Source organism: Ischnura elegans, chromosome 1 (assembly GCF_921293095.1).
Source record: "Ischnura elegans chromosome 1, ioIscEleg1.1, whole genome shotgun sequence".
NCBI lineage: Eukaryota > Metazoa > Arthropoda > Insecta > Odonata > Coenagrionidae > Ischnura > Ischnura elegans.
The window spans coordinates 61,824,895-61,852,159 of NC_060246.1; the positions used below are offsets into that span (position 1 = coordinate 61,824,895).

Here is a 27,265-nt window from a genome sequence, read left to right on the forward strand (position 1 = left end):
AAATTATAATTGGATACGAGAAACAGTGATGAGAGAGCATTGCTTAAGTTTTGTTTTACCATTTCCACCTCCGTTAATATTTTACTTAGTTAGAATAAATTTCCATCAATAAGTTATTTTAAGTAATTAACGATGCAATCACGCGTTTCCCATTAGTCATATAATGATTGTTCATTTGAAATTTTTGCAACCATGGAATTAAAAATTTAGAAGAAAATCAATTAACCATTTCATGTAATTAATCACACTTACTCGAATGTTAATTAGCAACACAATAGGTATAAAGAGTTGCTTCAAGCGTGATGCAGCGGATTCGAATCGAAGCATCCTATATAACAGCTTTCAGATTTTTGAATTAGTAAATACTATTATTAAATAAAAATAATTTGTTCTATTCCACACTTTATTTCAATAGAACAAAGTATTTTTATTTTATGATGAAGCAGTTCCACAAAGTAACGCCGGAGACCGTGTCTTAAATTATTATTAAATTACTTAAAAACAAAACCTTCTATAATTTAGACTGTCAAAAAGTGAAAAGCAGTCGATTCAAAAGACATCGATTTGATTAAATATTGAAGCAACGTTCGAATATAACGCATAGTTCCATCCATTCAGAAGGACGTTCTCAAAAATTAATGTTCCTCAACAAGCTATTACACCTCAATTTCGGGAATACATTTTAAAATAATTTATCTCGTTAAGGAAGGAAGGTTTCATTCCATTCTGGAGACGTCTTAAATATTGTTAGGGGAGGATATTTCAAACTATAAAAAATTGGTCACATCCAAATTAGAATGGGGAATGCATATTTAGTTGGTGGTGAGAAAATTATTTAAAACGCTTCTTTGGCTCACGGGAAATACTAAAGGGAGTACAACAGACACCAAAGAAATGGACTAAACTACTATTTTTCGTCCTGTATTAGAATATGCTACCTCAGGATCCTCATAGTGAAAGCTTGAGATCCTCATATTCTGTCCTGTCCTGAGGGACAGTGCCACACCTATGCCAGGGTGTTTGGGATGGAAACCATTGAAATTAAGGAGAACCATAAATAGGCTACGTTGCCACGCGTGGGGTTTACAAAGCGTTTATGTCAAAAGCTGGACTCACCCTGCTACCTAGGAAGGAACTATCAAAAATTCCAAATTAAGTTCAAGAAGCATAAAACGGAAATTTTGAACGAATCCTTCCTGCAAAGAGAAATGAAGGAGTGTAATGACTTACCAGAAGAAATTTTAAGATCTTCCCCGCAAATATTAAAATATTTAAGAGTAAGTGTTCCTTGATTCTTGATTGATGCAATAGTGGCTCATTATGAAGCATTGAAAATTAGTTTATTTGATTTAAATTTCATTATACAGTAGTGTGGCATTCGTATTAGTGCATTTTTTGTATCCTATCGATCCATTTTATGTTCATCTAATCCGTGTTTTTGTAGGTTGGCTTTTCATTAATTTATTGTGATTCTCATGTTACAAACATGCGCTAGTCTTCACATAGGAAAATGCATAAAATAAAAAAAATAAGTTACATGATGAAAATAAAACGTAGTATTTGTACAAAAAATGTTTAAAAATAAAAAAAATTGTGCCATTGGTAAAAATTGGGAAATTTTTACATCTACAACAAGTGAAACTCGAAAATAACACATCTATCTAAACGTTTTGCAGCCATTTGTAGGCATAATTTTTATTCCGCCAATTATTTTATAATTCCTGAGGAATGTGCCTTTATGTATAAAAATGTTTTGCGAAAAAAGCCGAAAACTCATTTTTAAAATTTACCATAAAGAGAAATATGAACCTATGTCAAAAATTACTAGCAGTAGAGGTATATATTTTTAATATCCCTTCATGTGAAATGGATTAAAATAGTATGTTTTATGCATCGAAATGATTACATATTTACCACCAAAGTTATATCATTTTATCTAAAGTAGGTATCAATTTGTGATACCTATTTTAAATAAAAAATTTGATGCCACTTCTGTGCCTATAAGAAGGAATCATTTTGTCAGTCATTTCTGAAAACTTCTTCGGCACCCTGCTTTGAAAAAAATTAAATTACCAACGTTGGGTAAGCTACTATCACTTTACTAGATAATATTTTAGTGGTATCACTGTCCATTATTAGCAGTGATATTCAATTTTCATTCTCAGTTGAATTTTTTGACATCACTTCTTCTTCAATTGTAGTGCTCACAAATCGTAACATCCAAAGAGATATTTAAATGGTATTGCTTCCATATCATCATATGACTTATTGATAAAAGTTCAACGAAGTTAAGTTAAATGATGGTAAAAGCCTAAATTTACATCATTTAATCGAGGGAAAGCTAAATATTTAGCTCCTTATCTTTAGGGTAATATTCATGCTAGCCCAAAAATACCAAGTACCGAGATGGTGACTCAAAATTGATATTGGTGATTTAAAAATTGACATATTTCAGGCTTAAAGATGACATATGATGTTTCTTGGGATCATAAATAAAAACTATAAATCGACTCAGGTTCGCTCATTTCTCCTGCCAAAAATACCCACCTCCTGTCCGTTGAGGAACCAAGTGAGGTTGGCCGGTGGATAAGAAGGAGGTGCCGTGCAGTTGGCCCTTATCCGCTCTCCGGCGCCGAATTTCCTCTTCTCGATGCTAACCTCTGGGAGTTCGTCCGGAAAGTCTGAAATCGAAAGATAAAGCATTTTCAAAGCTCAAGCATTGATATGTGGAAACAAAAATAACCACCAGGGTGCGACAATGATGTGGTGTTTAGTAAATTGCAAGCTCATTGAGAGAATTTTCATCATAAAATTTACTTGCCGCTGGCTCTCGTTTTCTTGGAAAAGCGCCCGGAACTCTGAATATTTACTGAGCTGAGCCAACAAGTTGGGATGTACGGAACAAAATAAATATTTATGAACTATGGCAAGGATGAGTCTTGTCGTTTAAACTCATCAAAAAGGCAGTAAATATTTCCCCACTAAGGCCTCGATGGATGGGGAAAACTTCGTATATTTCACATTGGTTGCTTACTCTCTGCCCAAGTAGACATTTCCTCCACATTTCCCTGAGGCTGTAACTTATGTGACAACGGTAGTTATGCAGTGAATAAATTAGGGAAAAAACTCAACAAAGTTGCTCCACGCTTTCAACAAGTGCTCCATATACCCATAAACTAACCCAGTCATGAATAAGTCCTTTAAACTGTTAGACGCTTAAAGAGAAGGAAGTTGAAAAATACATGAATTCTTAACTATAGAAAAAATGCAGGAGGGAACATTGACCAAAATTGTTTTAAACTGAAATATTTTCATTGCGTTTGGAAATATTAAAAGAATCTAAAAGCCTAGTCTATATGATTTTGTGATTTAAATTGATTATCTTTGCTGGTCGATTATTTTAAAATAACGAATGCAAAATTATGCCATCAGCATTCTATTACAAATACATAAAAAATGGAACCTAGGATGTAAATTTGATGAAAACCATTAAGTAGCAATTGGAAATTTCCCCAATGGTGAATGTCACTTTCCACTCAAGGGATGAAAAAAATAAATTATAGCTCGAAACTAATTGCTTAAAATTGGTTTCCACGACACTATAAAATTGTACTGTAAATATATTAAGTACTTACAAGCCAAGAGTTTGCAGAGAGAGGAATTTAATTCAAAACTTTATTATAAATGCTACCAAGAACACTAATAATTTCTTCAAACAAGCCAAACGCATCCCGAATAGTGTCCATAAAAATTGAACTGTCTACATATATTTATAATCGTTGGCAACATGCTCAAAGTTCCCCTTGTTTAGCATACGGCGGTCATTAAAGTAAAGTTCCTCCATCAACGAACATCGGGAGGAATAAATCCAGGCGAGAAGATGGAGAGACGTACAGATCTGAGTGAGTAAAAGTTCGAGACATGACGTTTGTAAATACCACATAAAAACGTAGCCCATGGATACATTTAAGAAACGAATTAGACTTTGCTAATCACTCTGCGTCGAAAAATTTTCTACCGAGTAAAAGAGGGTTTGGCGTTTAGTACCGTTGACTACTTTCTTTATGACCAGGTTTTATGGAGCCTGGAGACAAAAAGAGCCCTTTTATCCAGGTCTCATGTGTCTCTCCTTTCACAATTTATAGGCGGATAAGCGTTGAAGCTCGGAAAAACCTTTTACTGAAAAGGGATAGCCGAGTATTGCGTCAAGATTATCTTTTATGGTACTTTCACGGGATTGGGTGGATAATTTCCGATTCAAGGATTTTCCAAAATATGATCTCTGTCTTCTCTCCTCCAGGAATATTCCCAATCTCTCTTTCTCCCTCAGGTTTCTTGAGAGCACTGCGGCAACGTCATCACATATTGGTCACCTACGTGCAGACCATAACTTTTTTGGCTCGAGTCATTCTCGTTTTATGAGCCATCGCGTCATTTGGAAAAGAAAGTATATATTTCCATGATTCATATTCTGTATCAGTGCAATAGAAAAAAATATATATTTGACAAAATGCATATTATCGTTTGGTAGTCTTTCCATAAATTTCATGCTAAAGAAAACGATGTTTAATTTTTTTTTAGTGGAAGAGGGATTTCCCTTCAAGGAAAGATTTTTTCCATCATGAAAAGATATCATCTTATGTTTGGCTCAATGATATAAGATTTCTTGCATTTGCTGCAGTGGAAGCTGGAGAGTTGTACCCTTATTTTTTAAAGCATCAATTTTAAAGTTAAATATCATAAAACATGAGCCAGTGAAGTGTTTAATCTCACCCAGGAAATAACCACCACCCTCATTAAATTATATATTCCACGGCGATTATGATAACTGCTTTTATCTTGGTTCTTTTTTAAAGCTACTTATAATGTGAGTTTCGCCCCTTACAAAATAGCCTCGCAGTAAATTTTACGAAGTCGAAACAACTCCTTTTCTTTTCCAAGAATAGGTAGGCTTTAGTTTTAATATCTTTGCTCCCGTGCAAAGATAGCTAAACTACGAGGTAACATATTTCAGGGTTGACTCGTATTTTTAGCCTCTTCCGCGCTTGGAATGCTGTATTGCGGTTACCAGGTGAGATGAGGTGTGACACGTCGCACTATTTATGTGAGCAACGGGAAAATTATAATGCAATGAATCCATTTGGTCCGAGAGATGGTGCAATAGTTCCATTCTACGCATCCCATGATTATGAAATAACATTGGAGAGCATCATCCACTCACATTGCCATGCTTCATCCACTTTGTGAATTAAGCTATAAATACAGGTATACGCAAGGTACCACACGTCGCTGCATTGTAAACTTCCCTACTTCCTACCTAATGCTTTTGGATACTAAACCTTCCACATACCACCATAAAGAGTGCATTAGGTTTAAAAATACGATACCCACAACACCTGGGACAAACTTGCTACTTGAACTCTCATAGGTGATTAGGTGAGAACTAGTGGGAGATGGAATCCTTGGAACAATTAATATCAACCATCTAAGGTAAATAAGAATTCAATGTGGGGGTAAATTAACGTTCGTAATTAACGGTGAGGACTAATAAATATTCACTTCCCTCAATTAATTACGGAAATACAATCGTAATTAATTAACATGAAACCGAGTTCCTTTTCAATCTCTACACTGTCAGCAACTGAGTCATTTATATTGAATTTCCTGGAGTAAATAATTTTGTTAACCTGAGTTCACCTGAACCGTTTTCTTTCAAACATTTTCATTTGGAAATAATTTTATGATCTGAAACTAAAGATTAGTTTTAATGTTAGGAAGTATACATATTATGCTCATGATCCTAAGGAATGCTTTGTAATATATACGTAAATAACGGTGCAGTGAGACAGCAATTAATCGGTTTGAATTAATGCGGATGGAGCAGAATATTGTTATGATTATCCTAAATAATTAAATGCATTCTCGACCGAATTAATAAATTAACGACCGGTATGAATGCTGTCCTTTGGATTGGTAAACAAGAACAGTCTGTTCTCATGTTTCTGTCTGAGTTTAGTCACCGTGAATGTCCAACTAAATATCCTAGCGACGCAATATACTATTTGTGGGAAGCTGCAGGTAGCTCAGGAAATAGAGCGAGGTGAGGGATATGCACGACCATGACAACTAAGATACTGTTATTGGTTGCTCGACCCTCATGAACCCAGTTAATGTAACAGCCTAGTGTATTAGCATTGATCAAGTCATAGTTGTATGCACTAGCAATGAATTTCAGACAGTACCTCTCACTGGCCACTTATGTCGAAGTCTAGCTCCTTATGGTTGCACCCCGTTTGTTTCATTTTCGACCTATTTCTATTGTTAGGATATTTTTTCTAGCTCGCTTATTTCCACAATTGTTCTTCATAGGTTTCAATCGCAATCGCAAGACATGAGTCAATCCGTCAGAGACGCGACCGCTGCGCTGGTAAGACTTCTGGTAAATATAACAAGCGTGCTCGATTTGACTTTACATTAGAGTTGTATTAGAATTAAATTGTATTAAGAGAAATCTGAGGACAGAATTGCAACCACGTGAATTAAGAGTAATGTAGTTAAAATTATGAAAAATGGATATGGCATACTTGAAACATCAAAAATAGCCCCAATTCAAACCTATGAGATGAGGGATGGAAACCAAAAGTCTTCGAAGTGAATCCAAAATTCATTGGAAAAGTAATTTTCATCGGATATAATTATGAACCCAACGCTAATGGTCAAACATGTTATTGATGAAATCTCGTAGGTATTCTTTCGATGGAAAGGTTGGCCAAGTTACATCAGAGCGTGTTAATTGTGATCACATGCACAGATGCCGGTCATTATTCGATATTATTACTCTAATGAGACCGTTTTGGTCCATTGAGCAAGCATATCCGTAGAGGTCCCGTAGGAAACAAAAGTTCTCGGAGAAGCGTTGAAGCTAATCAAATGGGATTATCCCCGGGAATCTCCTGCGTCATTAAGAATACTGTGTATTTAAATTATTAATTATTTTGAGATATTTCGTATGGTCAAGCATCGTTTTATGATAGAAATACGCAATACTAGATTATTAAGACAAAAACCTCTCTATTTGCCTAGTAAATACTATTAACAAAAACATGAGGCCTACAATCCTTCCATAATCCCCATAACAATCACGTGGAAAAAGCAATTTGCAGCTGTTCCCATCTGAGTAAATTGACTTTCATTTCATTCACTGTCTACGCAGTGATAGCAATCAGCGACTGCTGGCTACATTGAATTAATAACAATAGATATCACCGAGTGACTGGCATTGACGTAATCCCTTATACGGTCGAGATGCTTGGGCCAAGTATCTGTTGTTTTAGATCTATACACAGAGTTTAGCTTTATTCACTCGGATCGATTGTTGACGAGGTCACTCAGTGGAAATTCATTGATAGTAATGGTACAATAGCTGTCGTAATTTTCCACATTATATTATTCGCTCAACCGGTTTCAACATTTACACGCCATGAGACAGCTTTTGATGATAAACGTTGAAACCGGTTGAGTTCATTAAATAGTGCGGAAAATTACTACCACTCTTTGTATAATCATTAAGGTTTCTTGCTTAGTTAACTGCTACTCATAACTCTACTTTCTTACAAAATGCGACCGAGGAGTAATCATCATCAGTTGAAATTATTATGTATTTATCTTATTATTGTAACCAAGTAACCAAGAAACCTCATAATGGAATACTACACAGTAAAGAATGAGTTAGCGAATTATGTATCATTACAATTTATTCACTCGCTCACCCCCTCCATTCTTCTTAATACGCTCAAGTCTAATGCGCGAGACCTGCGTCAATCCGTCAGAGGGGGGATCGCTTGCTGGCGGGAGGCGGGTCGGATCCCGGGCGCATCGTAGAGGAGCGGTGGACGCCACTCAACCACGCCGGGGTCGCCGCCACGCTGACGGGGCGGCTGGGGGTTGTCGGCGACACGCGAGCTCAAGAACTCCCTATCCAGAGGAGCAATGGGGGAGGAAGTGGAGTAAGAGGACGAGGCAAGCTCGGGGCGAGGTTACGTCAATCGAAGTCAAGTGAGAAAGTGAATTTGGCGAGCGGATAAAGGGGCCAGATTGGGGGTTGGCCCATGGACGATGACGGGTGACTGATGATGCGTTCATTGAAGGGATGGGGGTCGAATGATTTAAAAGGGGGTGAGAGGCATCGGTAGTGAGAGGAGAAGCCAGGAATAAAAGGGTTTGGATATTGTTAGGACGGCCTAATGAAAGGAGGGATGGGAGCTGATTGAGACTGACAGTGCTGTTATATTGTTATGACTGCGCGTGCAGCTGAGGAGAGTTATCGTGGGACGAGAAAAGAAGAGTTCACGGGGTACGAAGTAAGCGAGTCTTTCCCTCAACGTGAAGTTATCTCCATGTGGTCGACTGAAGTTTAGGGGGAGCATCACTACCTATAAACAGGTCTTCTTTACCATAAGCGATGACAAGACCCATATCTGTAAACTCTTAATTTTACAAGGTGATGGTACAAGTGTTGAGCAAGTAAGATTACACGTAAAAAGACTGGTCGAGCTGAGGTGATGCGTTCTCTTAGTGACTGCAGTTTATATGGGAGCTCTCATTGCGAAGTTACGACGCGCTTTGAAGGATGTTCCACTGAAAAACAAAGAAAATTTTACAGTCTTAATACATAGGTTAGCTTTAGAGAAATTTTTCTAAAGTTGTTTATAGCGAAAAAGTTTTAATCTTGGTAGTGGAGTAACATCCTGTCAACAATTTATTCCAGTTCCAGGCAAGATTCCTCACAAGTTCCTCAAAAGGAATGCCGCACGTATTCAAATATACTTTGAAATATTAAAACTTTATTTACGGAATCCTTTATGGCTTCGAAGAAATTAAATTACTTATTTTCCTAGAAATTTTCCGCACAGTTGCACAATGCAACTGTTTCTACGAATTTTCTCATAAAGTCTAACAGCTTCCTAAATTTTTGCACAGAAAATACTTTTTTATTAATATTTAAAGAGAGAAAAAAAATTTCTAGAGATTTTTTAAAAGAATTGAAGAAAAGAATAGTGATAGAATTTTTTTAACTGGGCAGGGTTTGTTGTAAAGAAGAGTGAGAATTTAATAGAAATTTCGTTGATACAGTTCGCTCTTCGTATACTTAAACCGAAAACTTCTAAGTTATGACAGACTTATGCAATCCCATAACAGTTACGAATTAATTTTTAGAGTCCTTATATTTAAAGAAAATCTATGAAATTTACGGAAAAAATCTTTTTAAGTACCTTTTTGTCTAACTAAGGATGGCGTTAAATTTAATAGTGGGCGAAGTACATGGGAAAAAATTATTATTAAATAGGTCTGACTAATTCCAAAATACTGCGCACCAGATAGGCGTCTGAGCATATTCGTTTGTGGCGGCTGAAGTTATTTGCACCTTAGGCCACCAGGTGGATATTGCGGATGTTAGGCTGGGAGGAGAGAATTTGAGGATAGCGCAATAGAAGTCTAGGGTTGGGGGATTGACCCGATTTACTGTTCTGCATGACGGGTGGTGGCGTTCGCAATTTTCGAAATCGACACCTGCGTGCTGCGTGGATTTCCTCGGGGAAATTTGCATGCCAGTTGGCCTCCAGCGAAAGCACGAGAAATTGGGGTTCCCAATGACTTCGACATCATTTCGCTACGGCCAAAACTTCAATACTTTTAGCGGAAATCATTAGCTATGCTGAGAGTGCGTTCTGAAATTGTGGCGAATCAAACAGTGCAATCAAATACCGAGGTAATATTGAGGCCGGGAAAGATGACCTCTTGTTTTTCGTATCCTTGAAAAAATGAAAAATATGGAAATGATGATATTTGAAATAAGATGGGTGATTTCAAGACAAAAAAATTATCACTCATGATTTACTTACAATAGGGAACCTTAACTTCTTTCTTTATGGCAATTATCGCATTATATGGCAAAAAATAATTATATAATAACAAATAAAATTATAATTAGTATTTTTGGATGCAAAAAATGTATTGATATCTGTAAAGTGCATTAGAATATTTTATGGTTACCTGATCTCGATGAGCATGTTTGCAAAAAACTCCAAGGAACATTGGGCGCTATGACTAAAACTGTTATTACTCCTGCCCAGGTGAGAACGCGGTAGGCGCTTCGGATCTAAGCAAGGTTACTTAGAGCTATGACAAATGAGCACTGTGGTAGATGTAGACAGAACGCATAAGTGAACAAGGGCGCAAAGGTCACGGATTAAGTCTGCATCAAAACCTTAATCATCCAACGTAGCAGAGGCGATTATTGCGGCTTCAAGGCCAAATAAACGACTGGAATTTGCAGAAAAATTGAATTTTTTTGCAATCCAAAATTATTATCATCGTCATTCTTATTATTTTGAATAAAAGACTTTCATTTTAGCTTCCGAAGATTAAATACTTACGTCGGATAACCCCGAAATGAATTATGAAGGCTCGGTGAGAAGGCATTGCAGGCCCACGACGTTGATGATAGATGACGCGATGCTTGGGGAGGTAAGTGCAGCGGGTGAGTTAGATGCATGGGTGTGCAAGAGCGGAGGCAGGTGGAGGTGCCGCGCGAATGGGAGACCTGAGCACACTTTCAAGCCATACGGATGAGCGGCCGAAGCGAGCGAAATAAAGCGAGGATGATGAAAAGGAGGGCGCCATCACTCTCTGCCTTCGAGGCGGAATTGTCTTCGAGAAAACAAGGAAATGAAATTTTGTACTCGGGAAGAGTTTTAAACCACTTCAAATCAATTTGGGACGTAAGAAAAAACACTCGAGATAAATAGAGATATTCCCAGTTTCGAAGAGAACACATTCAAACTGAGGGAGACCAAGTTCTGGCCCACTACGGGAAATATAAAAAAAAAGAGTTTATTTTCCATTCTGAATTCTTTGAAAGAGTTGCTTGCGCTCATTCCATATTTTTTATGTATTATAAATACATTTCCAACTGCTCCATTATTGGAGGTAGATTGTTTGGAACATTCTATGATACATTAAACGAAGAAAAATATTCTTTAAATATCTAACTTAATTATTGTTAAATAGGTATTTTAATTGGTATTTTTAATATCAATAATAATGAATACGTAATTTTAATTATGTAGTATTTGCTATAAGAAATTTTACTTTCAGAAGTGCGGTAGGAAATAATTGAACACTACATCTATTCTAATTAATTTATGGAACAATCATTTTCAAAAAAGCAATCAACAAACAAATGGATACTAAGGCTTTATAAAGCTCAATATCTTATATCCCAGCGATGAACTTTAATGAAGGAGGAAAACTTTTATGGAGAAACAGGGGTATGTCAAAGTTCTGGAGAAAATGGAGTAGAAACCTGATCACGTTCGACATATATAACTGTCCAATCCCGTGAAATAATATCGAGATTTCTCAAGCCATTATCGGAAACCATAAATTCAACTCCATCGAGAGAATGATCACCCTTCAAAGGGCATGAGCCAATTACTCAAATAATTACCTCTTCCAAAACTTATAGTTTTCGTTGAGGCCTTCATTTGTTTCGCGATAAAATTTGGCAGCACACATTTATAAAGTAATTAAGATGTTTTGTAATGGCAATTATCATCGACTGGGTGGCGGAATAAATGACCGACTAGTTTCCAAGACGATAACTCTTGAGTCTACTGTCATTACGCTGATAAATTAAAAGAAAGTCCATGCATTATGGCTATATTAATTATTACGGTATTAATTATTAAATTATTACGGTAACGGGAATATGATGCACGGAAAATACTCTTTTGAAACTAGAAGGAATTGTTCAGGAGGAAAATAGGCTGGCAAAATAAAATCGGGAATATACCATTACAAAGCGTCTGACTGAACATTGCAAGTGTGTAAAAAAGATCATCCTCTTCAATAATAAATATATAACCTTTAGTAGAACACTGGGATGAAACAAATGAAGGAGAAAACAAGGGTTGATGGGAAGCTTGAATAGGGTAGTTTCCTTCATCAAAGAAAACGAAAGGCATTGATTGCGATTCGTTACCCACCATTAGTGTATTCATAATACACAAATTATTTGGTTTTTGAAATACCGGTTTAGACGAATGGCAAGGGTCAAATTTTATCCTCATTTGAAAAAGGCCAGATTGGCGCCCATGCGATTCCACTCCGCATGACGTCACAGGGACCTAGTTTCTACACAAGAGGATAGGAGTTATACATCGTCTGAGGTTACCAATGCATGCATGAGGCACAGAGCTCAGGGAAACATGTCTTAATAATCACCTATTAAAACTGGCTAAGTTCGGAAAGTTTTCTTCGTTTGATAAGGTATTAATAAACCTTTTTTAAGCCAAGCGCTACCATTCAGCAAGGTACTCAGCTATCCGCTAGCATTCTGCGACGTATCAGCGCTAAGCCTCGCCTCAAGGTCACCTCACCGGGCGGGAGGGGGAACCAGAAATACGACGTACGGAGATATATCCCGGCATTCATACTTAAGCGTCGCGTTTTCGCGCGCTTGAAAATTTTCACTTTTCATTTAATCGCGAAAAATAGATGTTGTCATTTAAAAATCTAAAAGCGTGAAATACGTACTCCAGGAGTAATAATCTTTCGATTAAAGCAATAAAAAATAATAGGAAACCACCCCATTGAGTATTCTCGGTAGTAGGTAGACATCGGCTAACATTCATTTAGCAGCAATTTTCAAGCGGTGGACCGCGACACTCCATCCATGGGTTTTCCAAATATGTTGCACGCTGAATCATTCAACCTTTTGAAACCGCTCTTGAGAAATATAATAACTTTATTGTATTCTTAATAATTTCCTTTCTTTCGGGATATAGAAGCTATTTCACCGTTTCGGTCCCAATGGTTCCCGTTTTATTCGCCTCAATGAGTGCTTCGACGGAACGGATGAAGAGGAAGGGAATTTGAGCGATGAATCGCGAATCAAGGCTATTCTCTAGGGCGAGGCAAATAAAATCACTGAAAGGTGTAAATGCGGCAGATTGAAAATGCTTCTATGGATGGAGAGGAAATCTGGTAGGAAATAAGTAAGGATCGTAATTCTGAGAACTCAAAGATTAGGAAGAACATGATGAATGAGTAAATACGCAAGGATTATATTAAATTCCACGAGAAAAAAGAAAAAAATCTTGTTTGAAAATCATTCCAAATACTCAATTTTCACCAATGCATACATTTCTCAGGAATCTTACCAAGGAACGCATACATACTAGTAGAGTGTGTAGCTTACAGGATATTTTCGATGTTTACTCGCTGTAGACGCCCATTGCTTGAATTCACTGATATTTTTATTAGTAAAAGTAGTTTCAACGGATAGGCATTTTAATTAAATGGTATTTCAAACTGGCGTTATCAATAAAAATTCAGAAGATTCAAAAGCTATGTTATATTCTTTGTGAAATTCAAAATGTTTTTGTCTTAAAATATTGCGAAAATTTCAATGCAGTAAATTTAGGTTCCGTGACCGTATTCATAAAATTGAATATTCATAATGGTTGCCTTAATATAATTACGATTATAGTGACCTATTGAGTACAGTGACTGGCTGCAGATCGAAGAGTTGCGGATTCAAATCCAGATCAAGACTTTCAATATCCTCAGAAAAGGAATATTCTTGCGGATAGGTGGACTAGGGAAAGGAGCATGCCTCCTGCTATAAATTATGAAATTCACTAGCGTGTGGCTTAGTTTGGGGTCAGCTCTATTCATACCAAATTTAGCCTTGAATAAGCGAGCGGGTGTGATACACTATAAAATACAATTTATTCAAAAAATTTTATATTTAATCTTTTCACGAAAATATTTAATTTTCAATATGCGGGAAACAATTATTTTATCCTTGATCCTTCCTAATGGCCCCTTGTGGCTCAAAAATTCATTTCCTGCTAAAATAAATTAATAAAGACAGAAATATGTCAACACTAGCATTTTGACAGCCCTTTAAAATGGAAAATGATAAAAAAATGAACTTACGTTGGAATTATGACTTCAGAGTTGAAAGTGGAAGGAAATTTGACAAAGCGAAAGGAAACGATCTCCAAAATTTTTTTGCGTGATGTTTTAATCGTTTCAAGATTATGCCACTTACAAGTTGTTTTCCTTTAAAAAGAACGCTTTATGCTCGTTAAGATAATAAAATCAACAAGATATCTTGGTTCCCTTGGTTTAATCTTGTTTATTTCCACAAAAGGATTCATCAGGAAATAAGTTATACCGAAGAATTCGTTTTAATGTGGGAGAAGAAATATTTTTCTCAGGCCCTTAATTTCAACTTGCCTCTTTTAGCTTTAACTTTTATAGTCTGGATAAAAGAAACATCAGAGACAGAACTTTATCTCCGATTCAATTCTAGCGAATAGTTTTGTACAAACAGGAAAAGAAAGAAGTTTCAATTATTCTTTTTAAAGCATTGGCAATATTCTGCATTTCCCTACAAATTTAAAAATACTATTTATTTTGAGCTCATAACGTACTACTACGAAGAGTATTATGTCATTTAAGTTAGGAAAATTTTGTAAGTTCCCGATGCTATTCCCGGAGAATCTAATATGATATCCGCACGTTTTCGTACTGAATCCCACCGCCGCTACTTGTGCTCATTATTCAAGTTGGTTTTCGTCTCTCTATTCGTTTCTTTATATTTGACACTTTCTGGAATTTACAAAGTTAAAATTCAAATCTTTTTTCGAGCCAAATTAAAAAAGAAAAACTGTTAGCTGCGACGTTTACCATTCCTTTTTGGCTTTCATTATGTCGGAAAAACTCTGTTACACTTTTACACTTTACATTTTAAACTACTGTTTTATGCCACTGTTTCTTCTATATCATATGTATTATGTTTATCAGCAAAGTAAAAATACTCTTCTGAGCCTAAACTATACCTAATTACCATAAGAAATTCGGTTGGTGACTTAACGGAGATACATAAAAAATACTATTTAGGGGAACAGGGATTTGAACGGGGTGCGGGGCAGAACGGGGTTTGGGTTTATTTTTGCAACTAGGAGGTGCTGTTAACTATCGGAGTATTCAAAACAGATAAACCTCTTATTGCTCATCTTTTACAGTCATATTAGTTTAGTTAATTGAAATTAAAGAAATTGGCTCACAACTCGGGTGCAGGAGTGGACAGCGAAGCGGATGATTCTGTACTTGTGAGAGAATTTTGTGATTAGGCTTCATAAAAGGCTAAGTAAAAGTGCACTGCACCTAAAAATTCATTCAAATTAAAAGACAAAAACACACAAGTTGGTTTTTTCTCTTATATCACATATTTAATTTGTTTTTGTAATTAATTTTCACCCCATTCCGCCCCATACACGGGGCAATTAATATTTTGATTTTAGGAAAAATATATGATTAAAATTTTTTGCACTGTATTATTGTATTTGTGTGTTCAATACATTTCTAAAGGTCCATTAAAATATGAGGTAATTTTTATTAAACCATTTTGTGCTTTTTTTTAATGATTTGAACTTGATACCCATTCTGCCCCGAGTTTCTCTACAAATATGAAAAAAGTTTCGCCATCATAGACGACATCCGTCGAAGTGAAAAAATTAAATCACGGGATTCAGTTTGTGAATAATTCAAACCTGATATTTTAAAGTAAACACTTTTACCAAATATTTGAGCCATCCGGAGTGCTATTTTCATGTGCCTAACGTGCTTTGACCGATTTCAGCATTCATTTGCTAATAACTGAAAATGAAGTCAAATTAAAAACTTATATTTTATTTTTAATCTGATTCCCAAGGCATAACGAACCTTTTATCACTTTTTGGTGATTATGATTAATAATAACTATCTGTTCCCTAAGTTAATTAATGCGATAGGGAAATATTAAAAAATACGAGTTTTCGAATGTAATTTCCGGAAAATATAGTACGAAAGGGCTATTTTTAAGGCCGTTAGCCCATGAGATTGTAGAGAATGATCTGGGTTTACCTCACTCAAGGAGAATATTATGTGTTGCGGCGATGGGAAGAGATGGAGCAAGGGGATACCTACATAAAGCGCAGGTTATGACCAAAGATATAAGTAGCTGAGCAACGAGAATTCTTTACAATTATATGTCACCCGTTAAGAATTTAAGAACGAAAACCCTCGATAACCGTGTGCGGGAAGAAAGCACAAAGGTATCTTTAAACAACCGAAAATAAAATTAATTCAAATTCAGAAGAAGCTTATCAATTTAATTTCTTTTCTCGATTCATTGCTGTGTTTTTTTTGTTTTACGTGTTTCTCATCCCAGTGTTTTTTCACCTGTCTCAATATTTTGTGAATATTTGAAGATAATTAACGTTTTGACACCTACAGGATTTCAAACGCCAGTGCTTCTCTCCTTTTGTGTGAGCATTTTTAAATATTGATGTAAACAAATATATATTACTGCCCGCTAATATTGATTAGCAAATCGCAACACGTGTTTCGATTGCCTTATAATCATCATCAGGTACTTATAAACCTCAGTACCTATTTTTCTTAACAGATCTTAGCACGTGTTCCGATTGCAAAAAAATCGAAACACTTGAAATGAGCTGATAAATAAAACTAGTGAAAAGTACGATATCTTTGTTTATCATTTAATATGCTTTTCCACGATATCCCTCCGGAAAAAATTACTTCAAACATTAAAATTAAATTAAAATAGTTTCCTCAACTAAATAATTCGATTCTCGGCAAAAAGGTCATAGAATTCGAATCTTTCCTCGGCCTAACTATCTTAAAGGAACAGATCGTGTGTGGTGACGAGGATAATGCGGGTGAAGAGGTTACGGAAGGGTGGGTGGTACACACGAAGGTAGGACGGTAGGGTGAGGAGGGGGTGGACGTGGGTCAGTGGGGAGGGTAGCGGTTAATTTGTCGGCACTCCCGTTGAGTAATGCAGGGGTTAAGTGGACGCCCTCCCCGGCCGCCGTCTTTCATCCTTTGGACCGACCCGTCCGACGTCCACCCGCCCGCCTCTCTCCGCCTCCGAAATCCGCCGCCGCCGAGTGCCATTATTCGCGGTCCGTTGGCTGATTGGTCTGTTCCCTTCAAAAGCCACCCTAATGCCTCGAGTGGGAAGGGGGGGAATTTTATAATTTTTCTTAACCCCCAAAAACAAATCGTTTCCATGTCGTGAGCTAAACTTATGGAAAAAATGGCAGGTTAACGAGCGTAAAGCGATTGAAAAAAGAAATAAAAAATATCGCTTTATCACTTCCGAATTTCAAAACGAGAAAAAATCCCCATAGAATCGTAATTCAGTCTTCAATCATGAGTGGAACTAGCACATATCACATTTTACTGGGAGGTATAATCAATTTCGTTCGCCGTTATGTATCTATAATCCAAAAGTGTAATCGCCTTTTTCAGAAATGACATAAAATAGTTTTAAATTTATTAAAACTAATTGTAAGAGTTTAGGGAGACAAAATTCTGACATTTTTCAAGAGAATTTAATTTTCATAAGGAATGTATAGGCTCTGTCACACACAAAATCTGGCCATGACGACGGTTGAAATAAACCTTTTCGAGGTAACCCATAAATTTGTCTCATGAAATGTTTTGACACATAGGCATACAGTGGTTGTGCTAGAGAACTTCTCTCTCTCCTAAGGCACTGAGTCTCGAAGGTTGGTAAGGATAAATGAGGGAAGAGCTCACCATAGGCTAATCCATAGCTATGCTAATTTTCAATTTGATGTTATGGTATAGGGTAGGGGACAGTTTCTTCCCTGGACTGCCTTGTAACTCGGGAATTTTTGGTTGGAGGTGTCCAAAAGCTCAACCACGATTTGAACCCTAGTCTCTCCGGTCAGTCGCCAAGTATCCATTGAGATAGCACTCTCCCTCGGGAAAAGATCTTGTGCTTCATTAGGCATTCATAGGCTCAGGAATTTATGCTGCCAAAAAAGTGCAAATATGCATTTATTTTTATTTATCGAGGTCCTGTATTAGAATAAATATGTAATGAAAGTCAACATTAAAAAAATTTTAATCGTGCAACTTATTTTAAAATAATTTCAAAAATATTTTACTGGGAAAATGCTCCACCAGACCCGAATGCACTTCCTTTCTTTCCTTGCCTAACTTTTCCTCTGAAAAGCTGCCACGGGCCATCGATCAATTTTTATAGCAGCTTTAAATTTTTTGTCGTAAAAAACTTAATACGAAGAGTGAGTGACATAGTTTTCAAAGCTTCATGTTCATCTAAACGCATTATATTATTACTATCTCAGTTTTAAACACTACATATGAAATACATGGATACAATGTGATACATGGATGAAAATGTTTTTATTTAAAACAATTAATATTTTCTCGATTTTCATGTTTGACTAATAGAAACCGAAAGGATTGAAAATGTACTAATTATCTTAGTACTCCTCGAATGATTCCCTTTATACGCTCAATAACATTATTCGACAGATGAATCTTAGAATACAATTGGAATTTCATAATAAAAAAGTTATACTAAATGAGTGATAATATTACTGTTTGAACAAGTAAACACAATGAAATACATTATTACTGAATCCATTAAATGAAATTTCGTCGAACAAAATTGCACATGATCTCAGAGTTAAGAGTATCAGGCTTTTCTTTATGAAACAGAATCAGCGCTGAAGACATTTTGCTCTTTGCAGGTAAACTTCAAACGCCCTGATTGGGAAGAGGGAAATCACTATCAGGATTTTAGAGGTTAGAGGAAACTCACATTGAAGCTATGGCCGTTAACTCTAAAGTACGGTTTGCACAGAGTAAATTGTCTTATCCAGTTGCGTTATGTCTATCTCTATCAATAACTACTCAGAGTCTGTCTCGATTATGTACTAGTACGCATAATATGGTTAAGGACCAAAGTACCTTAGCAGTTGAAATGGGCCAAATTGACTAAAGCATATTAAAATATAAACAGGATTTCAATTTTGCGAGATGAAAAAATTGTGAAAGTTAAATTTTTTTCAGATCTAACTTTTGAAGTCGGCTAGATATACAGGATACATGAAACTTTCCGTCTCTAGTAAGATCACCTCGTCCTTTGTAACGACCTTATCGCGGTATTAATTCGCGAGATTTCGGAGTCAAAAGTCGATATGCCGCCTGGATGGAATCAGAACCCGCATAAACTTTAATCGTGCAGACCGAACGAGATGTAGAGCGAAGAGAGGACCGGACCTCTATATGCCGGCTGAGGGTGAGGGGGGGGGGCGAAGGCCAAAGGGACGGGTTAGGAAGAAGGGGAGGCGGTTGGGGGTGGCGCTAGATATTGGATTCCCTCCTCCTGGCAGCAATCGGTTATTGAAGCGCCGCTCTCTCTCTCCCTATATAGAGTGGGAGAACACGGTTGGCCGCCATCGTCTCGCCTCCCCAAGGATGAAATTGGCCATCGGAATCAGTCCATGCTCACCTTTTCTTTTATTTTAATCCGTCAATCACATAATGGCCGAAAATTTGCCTCCGAAGAGTTGGCGGGAGTAGTGCTTCAGAGGAAAAAAATCCCACTTTAAGCATGTTGCAACCTCCTTCTTATTTGCTCCGTGTTCATCTTGGAATAATACGAGGACATGATCTACTTCTCATCAAGAAAGCCGAATCAAGCGATAATTTTTATAACTGATTAAATATCAAAATACAGACCGCTAGGAATTGTCAAACTGTCACTGACAGAAGTCACTGATTTTGTTTTCCAAAATGATACTTACAATAAGTCATATATATCATGGCCATGAATTGCAATTGGATTTAAAATGAGAACTTCTACAGCTAACAATTGGATCAAATAGTGAACTAAAAAGGTATTAATAAAAGAAGTGAATTGAATATATTGTTACATGAGAAAATTACCTGGAAAATAAGAAATGAAAAAGTGAATAATAGAAAAACATATGGGTAAAATAAAAGTAGGAGATGACTGACGTCTACTATCAAGTAAATTAACTAAAGATAAAAAAAATGAAAGCTAATGTAACAGCAAAGAGTGGTTACAAAAATGTCCATGTTCGACTTGGGTTATACTTCAAACAAGTCATTATTATGTATCTGGCCAAAAACGATTTTGGAAACATACAATTGGAACTTAAAAGCCAACAACTGATTCAAGAAATCGCTGCATTCACATTCAAGTCAGCCTCAAACAATTATTCTAAAGTAAAGGGCTTATATTTTTACATTCAGCTATTTATATTAATAATACTACATTTATAAATAATCGCATGAAAAACACCCTCTTACTTTACCATGAATACTCTGCTGTGCTTCTGCGAGTATTCTAATTTATTTTGACCCAAAGTCTCATTCACAAAACACATTCAGCAAGATATTCAAAATTTTGCTACATTCAGTAAATTGAACAATTTTTCTCCCGATGAAAAAATCCAAGATTTTTACAAGAAACACTGAATAAATTGTAACATAAGGCGATAAAGTGGTAGTGGTGTTACAATTAACACTAATATATTGGCGAGTATGTTTCTTACTCCCGCAGCCCTCCGATTTCTATACATTTTTCTGTCAATCCTCATGATGATTTTATGAAATATTTGGATCCATATTGTACCACCAATTAAGGCTATTTTGTCCTTAGTAGAATTTTGGTGAAATGGCCGTCAAGGATTTAAACGGTGCGGAAAAAAATCTATAATTGCTCAATGAAACAGACGGTAGTAATGCCACTTTAAAAGCTGGCGAAAAATATAAGGAAGACACGAATGGGCGAAGCACTAGGTTTGTGGACTTCTTTAACCCGTGAATTGCATATCACCAAAAATATATCAGTGGTAGAATAAAAATAAGGACTCGGAAGGTACCCGTGGAATTGGATAATAGAAAAAATAATAAAGAAAATATGGATTAAATGGACGTAAGAAACGGAATTACACGAAAAAAATATGAAATAGCAAAAAAAACTGGTCGAGAAAATTAATCCTCAATGAAAATGTGAACGACCTTATGTAACAAATGTTGAATAGGGAGAAGAAAAATGTCTTTAATGATGCAATGGGAAATAGAAACATGAAGAAAGGATAGAAGGTGGAAAGGTATGTTAAATATTGCCTTTGAAAAAAATAAAGCAGTAGTGTCAACAACACTAACAATAAGTGCTATCACCAAACACCCAACTTTTTCGATTAAATTCAACATAGGAGTAATAGGAGGCTGTCTGTTAAATTTTCTAGTGAGTGGTCATGGTGTTAATTATTTATCACCCTTGAACACCCACGTGATGAAACGTGCCTTCATTTAATTGCAATATCTTTAGCCTCGATTCCTTTATCGACAGTCTGCCAGTTCCCATAAATTTCCATCGGCCACCATCACCACGAGCCGAGGTGCCAGTTGACCATGAGCTGTTGACCTCGATTTCTTGAAAACCCTGTGCACACGGCCGTCCACGCATTCAACTTCTCATCTTCCGTAGGGTGGCGCCAGGCGCCTAAGCAACTTGCCCCCGGCAGTTCCCTCTCTTCCCGCCACGAACCAAACGCCCGACCCTCTCCACCCATCCCCCAGACCTCTCAACCCTTCCTCTTTCCCTCGCCCCCTTGAATCTCCCAATGAATATCGACTCCTCATCGATATTAACCCAATAGCCATCGCTGAGGGGACGACCCTCATAGGTACTCCGATCCCTGTCTTTTCCCTACTTCATCCCTACCCTTCCTCCCATTCAAACCTTCCCCTTTATCCCCACTTTTTTTTGCACTCAAAACCTCACCCTTTTCCTACACATATCTCTCTCTCTCCCGCATTTTCTCCTCACCTTAATTTTTTCCTCGGAATTCCTATCCTTTCTTGTACACCCTTATCTTCGGATTCCACGCCGTTCCGTTGTTATTTTTTTTTTTAACCTTTATCGAATATTCTTTCTCCCCCCCTTACATCCATTCGTGCGTTACTCCGCCCGCCACTTTGGCCTCCACGTCCCTTTGCTCCCATGGCTTGCATGTTTTTTTTTCTTTTTTTTTAAGGGTCGAGTCGTTTAATCCTGTTCGAGACCGTTTATTCGATGGATACCTGCTCTTTTTAAGGTAGGAAATAAAAAAAAGGGGGACGGGTTAGTGAAGGGGTTTTGCAGTCGGGAACGGTAAAACTTTAGTGGAGTAATCGAGGATTAAAGTGACGAGTCAGCCTTGCTGAAGTTTTCGCCATTGAAACCGGAGGAGGCGCTTTCGAACTTCGTTTGCCTGCCGATTCTTTACTGCACGAGCCATCGTTAAATCCCGGTTACGTTCCCGTTAAACAAGACTATCTTGTTTATATTCATAAATTGCATCTTCACCGTGTTTATGCGACGGAAAGCGCGGGCTATGAATGTTGTCAATACGTTTAGAACCCTCGAAGGGACTGGTAAAAAGGAATTTTCGGAGGTGCAGTGCCTTAAATTTTATGCGTCAAAATATTGACAGTGATTCGTGAATACTGCATACACATGCTAGAGGAATGGTTCCGAAAGACCGATGGGAGATGGTTTAAAGTAGCAATTAGCATAAGGAAAACTTTTAAACTGAGGATGGGACACAAGCAACAGGATATTTGAAAAGGAAATTATCATTTTGTTGGGAGCTATAGGAGAACATGAGAGCAAATGACGAGAAAACTAATACTAAGGGGTAAATACAAGTTGCCTATGTTCTGTCTTCTTTGTACCATTATGGTGTCGTTAAATCCTTATCAAAATGTTTCATCATTTATCATTTATTTTCATCAGAATTATTGTAAGCAAAGCTTTTTTTTTTTTTAGCATTTATGTCTATGCATGAGAAATTTTGGATGAAGCATACAGTTAGAACGCGGAAGTTAAAAGTGACATCCGTGCATTTAAATAATGAACAACATTTCTCTTCTTCTTCCATTCTTAAACCTCTACGACTGAACCCGCTATTATTTACAGGATTAATGATACAATACAATTAAATATATACATTTTTCATTAATAAAATCCATGGAATGGGTTCCCTTATCATTAAATACACAAGAACATCAGTGAATTTCCATTGTAATTAAAATGTGGAAAAAATTATAATTCTGAGAGTTTATAAACTAATTTTTCGGAAAATTATTGACGAAAATGGACAGAGCTGTTGTTATTTAGAGCTGAAACTGAATACCTTGAAAGTCTAAAACTCAATTCACCCATCCTTAGCAAGAAACGGAATTTCACGATACATCTTTTCCAATTTAGCTAATAATCCTATCTACTGAACCATGGGTTTCCTGGTGTACATTCGCTCTTCCTCGTTAAGACTCGAATTCTGGCTGATTGCATATAAACCGTGGGAAATTATTCCCCACATTTTAAACGTGATTATCCATGAAAAATTTTACGATACACCAGGCAGAGCAATATTTATATTATGAAAATGAGAGCATAGCTTTCGGTATAAGAAGACTTAAGGAAACGCGTGTCTATTAAAGAAATATTTCCTTAATATATAAAAAAATTGGACGGTCCATGAAGTGAAATCATTTATGGGCCGATTTTAGCCAGAATAGGTGAATGAGAAGCCTCTGGTGGCACATGGTCCGCAATGTAAAAAGAGCTGCGAAAAATTTTATTCAAACTCTCTTACTTGGTGATCTTGGGACGAGGCGACGCGACGATAAGACATCGTCTCCGGTCACATTTTCCAACGCTAGCCCACTTCGCTTTGATGCTCCACCTTATTCCTTCCATGAAATTTTTCTCCAATAGAGTTTCCCTTAAAAAAGAGGGTAGGGCCTGAACAGCTGAATTTCAATGCTACCACTCACAAGTGCAATATCCTCAATACCGTCTAGCGTAAGCTTACATTCAATTCGTGTTTGGTACATATTTCAATGAGTTGTGGGAAGCCACCCGACCACTCCCACAAAAATCTGCACTACAAATTTGTCGGGATAGTGATTCTGGAATAAGTAGGTGGAGAATGACGTCCTAAAAGTGAAGAAGGAATTGGTCACGTACTTTGAGAAAGATTTTAAGAGGTCGCATACCTTCCTCTCGACCGGTGTTTTTTGATAACGGATTCCTCTAGTAAAACTTCGGTATATTTAACGTACAATAAATATAAATATATAATGTGTAGTAATAAATACGTAATGAATAAAAAATACGGTAATTTACTATTAACTTTACTATTAAATTTACGGTCAACTAATTTTTTATTTTCAGGGTAACACCTTGTTCAAAATTCATCCAAATTTCAATTATTATAAAATTTTTATCAGGAAATAATTGAAAGATAACAGGCGTAATTATAATTCGAGGAACAGGAAAATGTTATTATTTTAAATTTTGAAGTTAGTTGTTCAACATTTGCCTATATTTTGTTATTATTAAATTTTCATCAGGGAAATGAATTTAAAGATAAAAGGTGTATTATCAAATTCGAAATATACAGGATAACGCTATATTTATTAAATTTTCAGGTTAAGACCTTGTTCAAAATTTACCTATATTGCAATTATTATAATATTTTCATCAAGGAACATAACTCACGACGCTGACTGCAAAACGATCACGGGAATAGAAAAAAATTGGGTCTGTTAACTGAACTTTATGATATGATTGAGGTGATATTTTATGTTGAATTAAGAACATTTTGATGCTGTTCCTCGCGAGAGTGAAAACTCTATAGCAAATATTGAGCATAAATGGATCGATCACTCTGAATTCATCGCTCCGGATCTTTTAGAAAACCGATTAAAAATGACCGAAATAGTAGCATAAATCAAGGTTCTACGGGGCGGAATGGGACCTCCTCCTAGTAGTCCCCTTTTGAGTGTGCGACCAAGACTAAAACGTTGAAGTCCGAGATCACATGGATGTAATTGGCTGGCTACGACGACAGTATTTGTGTTCATGATGTTTATTTCAATACTCACGAGGATGGAGAAGTATCAGTTTTTTATATAAAATCAATTCATATGCAAATAGCTTGATAGCTTTTCCTTTTTTAATATCATACTGAAATTGGGGTTACAATTTTGGCCTCAGCTTTTGATAACTGCGAAACCACATCGAGCCTTATCGGATATATTGACTCTGATGCATAGGGGGAATTGGGCATTATATAGTGTCATTGTAGCAAGTAAAATCGGGGTAACGTCGCTAACCTGCAGTTGCAAGGCTTGCGATCTCCACAGATCCATATTAGGGTGAGAAGGGCAAATTCAAAGTTTTGATCGGCACCAGTTTCATATTTACTATAATGCAGCACCTAGTATCATGTTCTCCGGCCGCCCATGATTGACCATTGAAAATCGCTATCAACTAAATTACTGATTTTCGGTCTCTTCCCGTTTGCTAGAATCTTCCCTCTTTACGACAAAGTCCTCCTCACTTTTAATTTCGCTTAGAGTAAATTTAAAGAAGAGCGATTATAGACTTCGGCGCATGCGAACTGGATTGAAATACCAAAATGCGAGATCATAGGTTGGCCTGATGGGCATGATTGACTGACTACGATAACAGCGTTTGTGTCCAAGTAATGAATTTTGACTGGAAATATTTTGCCGTAAAATCAAACCAAAGAACAAAGAGACGTACAAGGATTTGGATAAAATTAATTTCTTAGTACATCATAATCTAAATTTTTCCATTTCTCACAGTGATGTCAAAGAAGGACATGTAAATCCTGCCCTTGGGTTTTAGCTATTGCGCAGTCATCTTCAGCGTATTTACTTTTGTTTATTCTGAGGCCTTTCCAGCCCATCTCCCGCCCTTCCACGTAGGGTTGCCAATACCCAAGTATTTTGGACGAGCTGACATGTTAGTTACATTATTTTCTCAGCGTATCAACGTCGTAACCACCTTCTATGCAAGTTCAAACGAGATATAACCGATAACTTTAGTCTTTGCTTAACGAAAATTTCCTATAATGGATGGTAAAAAACACGTTCTTATCATGGCTCATGAATTGAAATTGGCACGATCTGTATCTCATTTCTAATGAATTCTTGAAATGCTTATATTTACTTGATATGTTGCATAAGTTATGGGGATTCATAAAAAATCTTCAGCCGTAAACCTTAATAATTATTTTTCTTATGTTTTTAAACCAGAAACATGTAGTTGAGTACTTGAAGAATGATTTATATTTGACTGTAAATTCGAAAAGAAGTAGCATATTATATCAAATTTTCTCGTGTGTTTAGTATCACTTTTTATAAGTTGGCAATCCAGCCTCCACCTGGGAACGACCATCTCTTATGGCCTCCTCGGAGACCTCTAAGCGCACCACCTTACCCACTTCCAACACCTTTACCTTCGGCTCCTTTCACGCCCCCTTATAAGAGAGACACCTTCCCACCAGTCTTCCTCCTCACCATTCTCCCCAGCACTCCCATTTTTTTCTGAGCCTCCCCCAACCCTTAGCACCTTCTCTTCCGTCGACCACTCTACCACCTCCCCCCTCCTTCCCCAATCCAGCTTTTCGATGAAGTGAGCAGGATTTGCGCTTTGCGGACAAAAAGCCGAGACGTTGGGAGTGCCCCCGTTTTCCGGATGTTTCGAATTGGATTTGAGGTTCCAATTTCCAGCGTCGATATGGATGCGGTGACTCTGCTCTCCCATCCCTCTCATGAGGGGGGGTCCCCCATTCTCCACCCCATTCTCTGCCTCTGAACTCAGCCCACGTCCAGCAATACATCCTCCCTCTTTCTTTTGAATCCCACCTCGTGCTCCGCTATCGGAGGTCCACAAGCGTCCACTCTGTTAGTCACTCCCCTTTCTCGATGACCGTTACGCTGTCGGTCCTCTTCGAACACCCCATAAACAAGTCCATCCAGCCCCATAATCCTTCATTTCCCCCATTCACGGCTCTCGCAGCCAAGAGTTAATTTCCTTTTGCGTGAATGATAGGGATCATGTTCGTTTTCTCCGGAAGGGGACGATACGCAATGCAATCCTCGAGAGACTTCTTTCGATGCAGCGTGAAAACTAGCTTCTGTTTCACGGGTCTTTTTTAAATTTCCTTGAGGAATTAATTCCTCTAAATGCAGCGCAAACCTTAGAGTCTACAGGTTTCTCCACTTCACGGATAAAGCAGAATGAAGATTGAGAAATTATATTAGCATATTCAGGACGAATGCCATAAATTACTCAATCCAATCTAAAAATTAATGCGTGAGAAAATTTATAGGTCTATTGAGACAAAAATGTAATGATAATAATAGTGGAGAAAGAGGGAGAAACTTGTGAAAGATCGCGAAGAAATATTTGGGTACTTAATCTGACAAGCATACACCACATTGTGCAGTGAGA

The 27,265-nt window shown here is 37.0% G+C and overlaps 1 protein-coding gene across 1 annotated transcript in view; it reads right to left on the reverse strand.

Moving 5' to 3' along the window:
* The window catches only part of LOC124161825, an 843,682-nt gene that overhangs the window by 13,880 nt on the left and 802,537 nt on the right, over positions 1 to 27,265 (reverse strand). Inside the window, exon 5 of the mRNA XM_046538024.1 lies at positions 2,548 to 2,681. Within this exon, the coding sequence (XP_046393980.1) occupies positions 2,548 to 2,681 (134 nt within the window). The remainder of the gene's footprint in view (positions 1 to 2,547; positions 2,682 to 27,265) is intronic.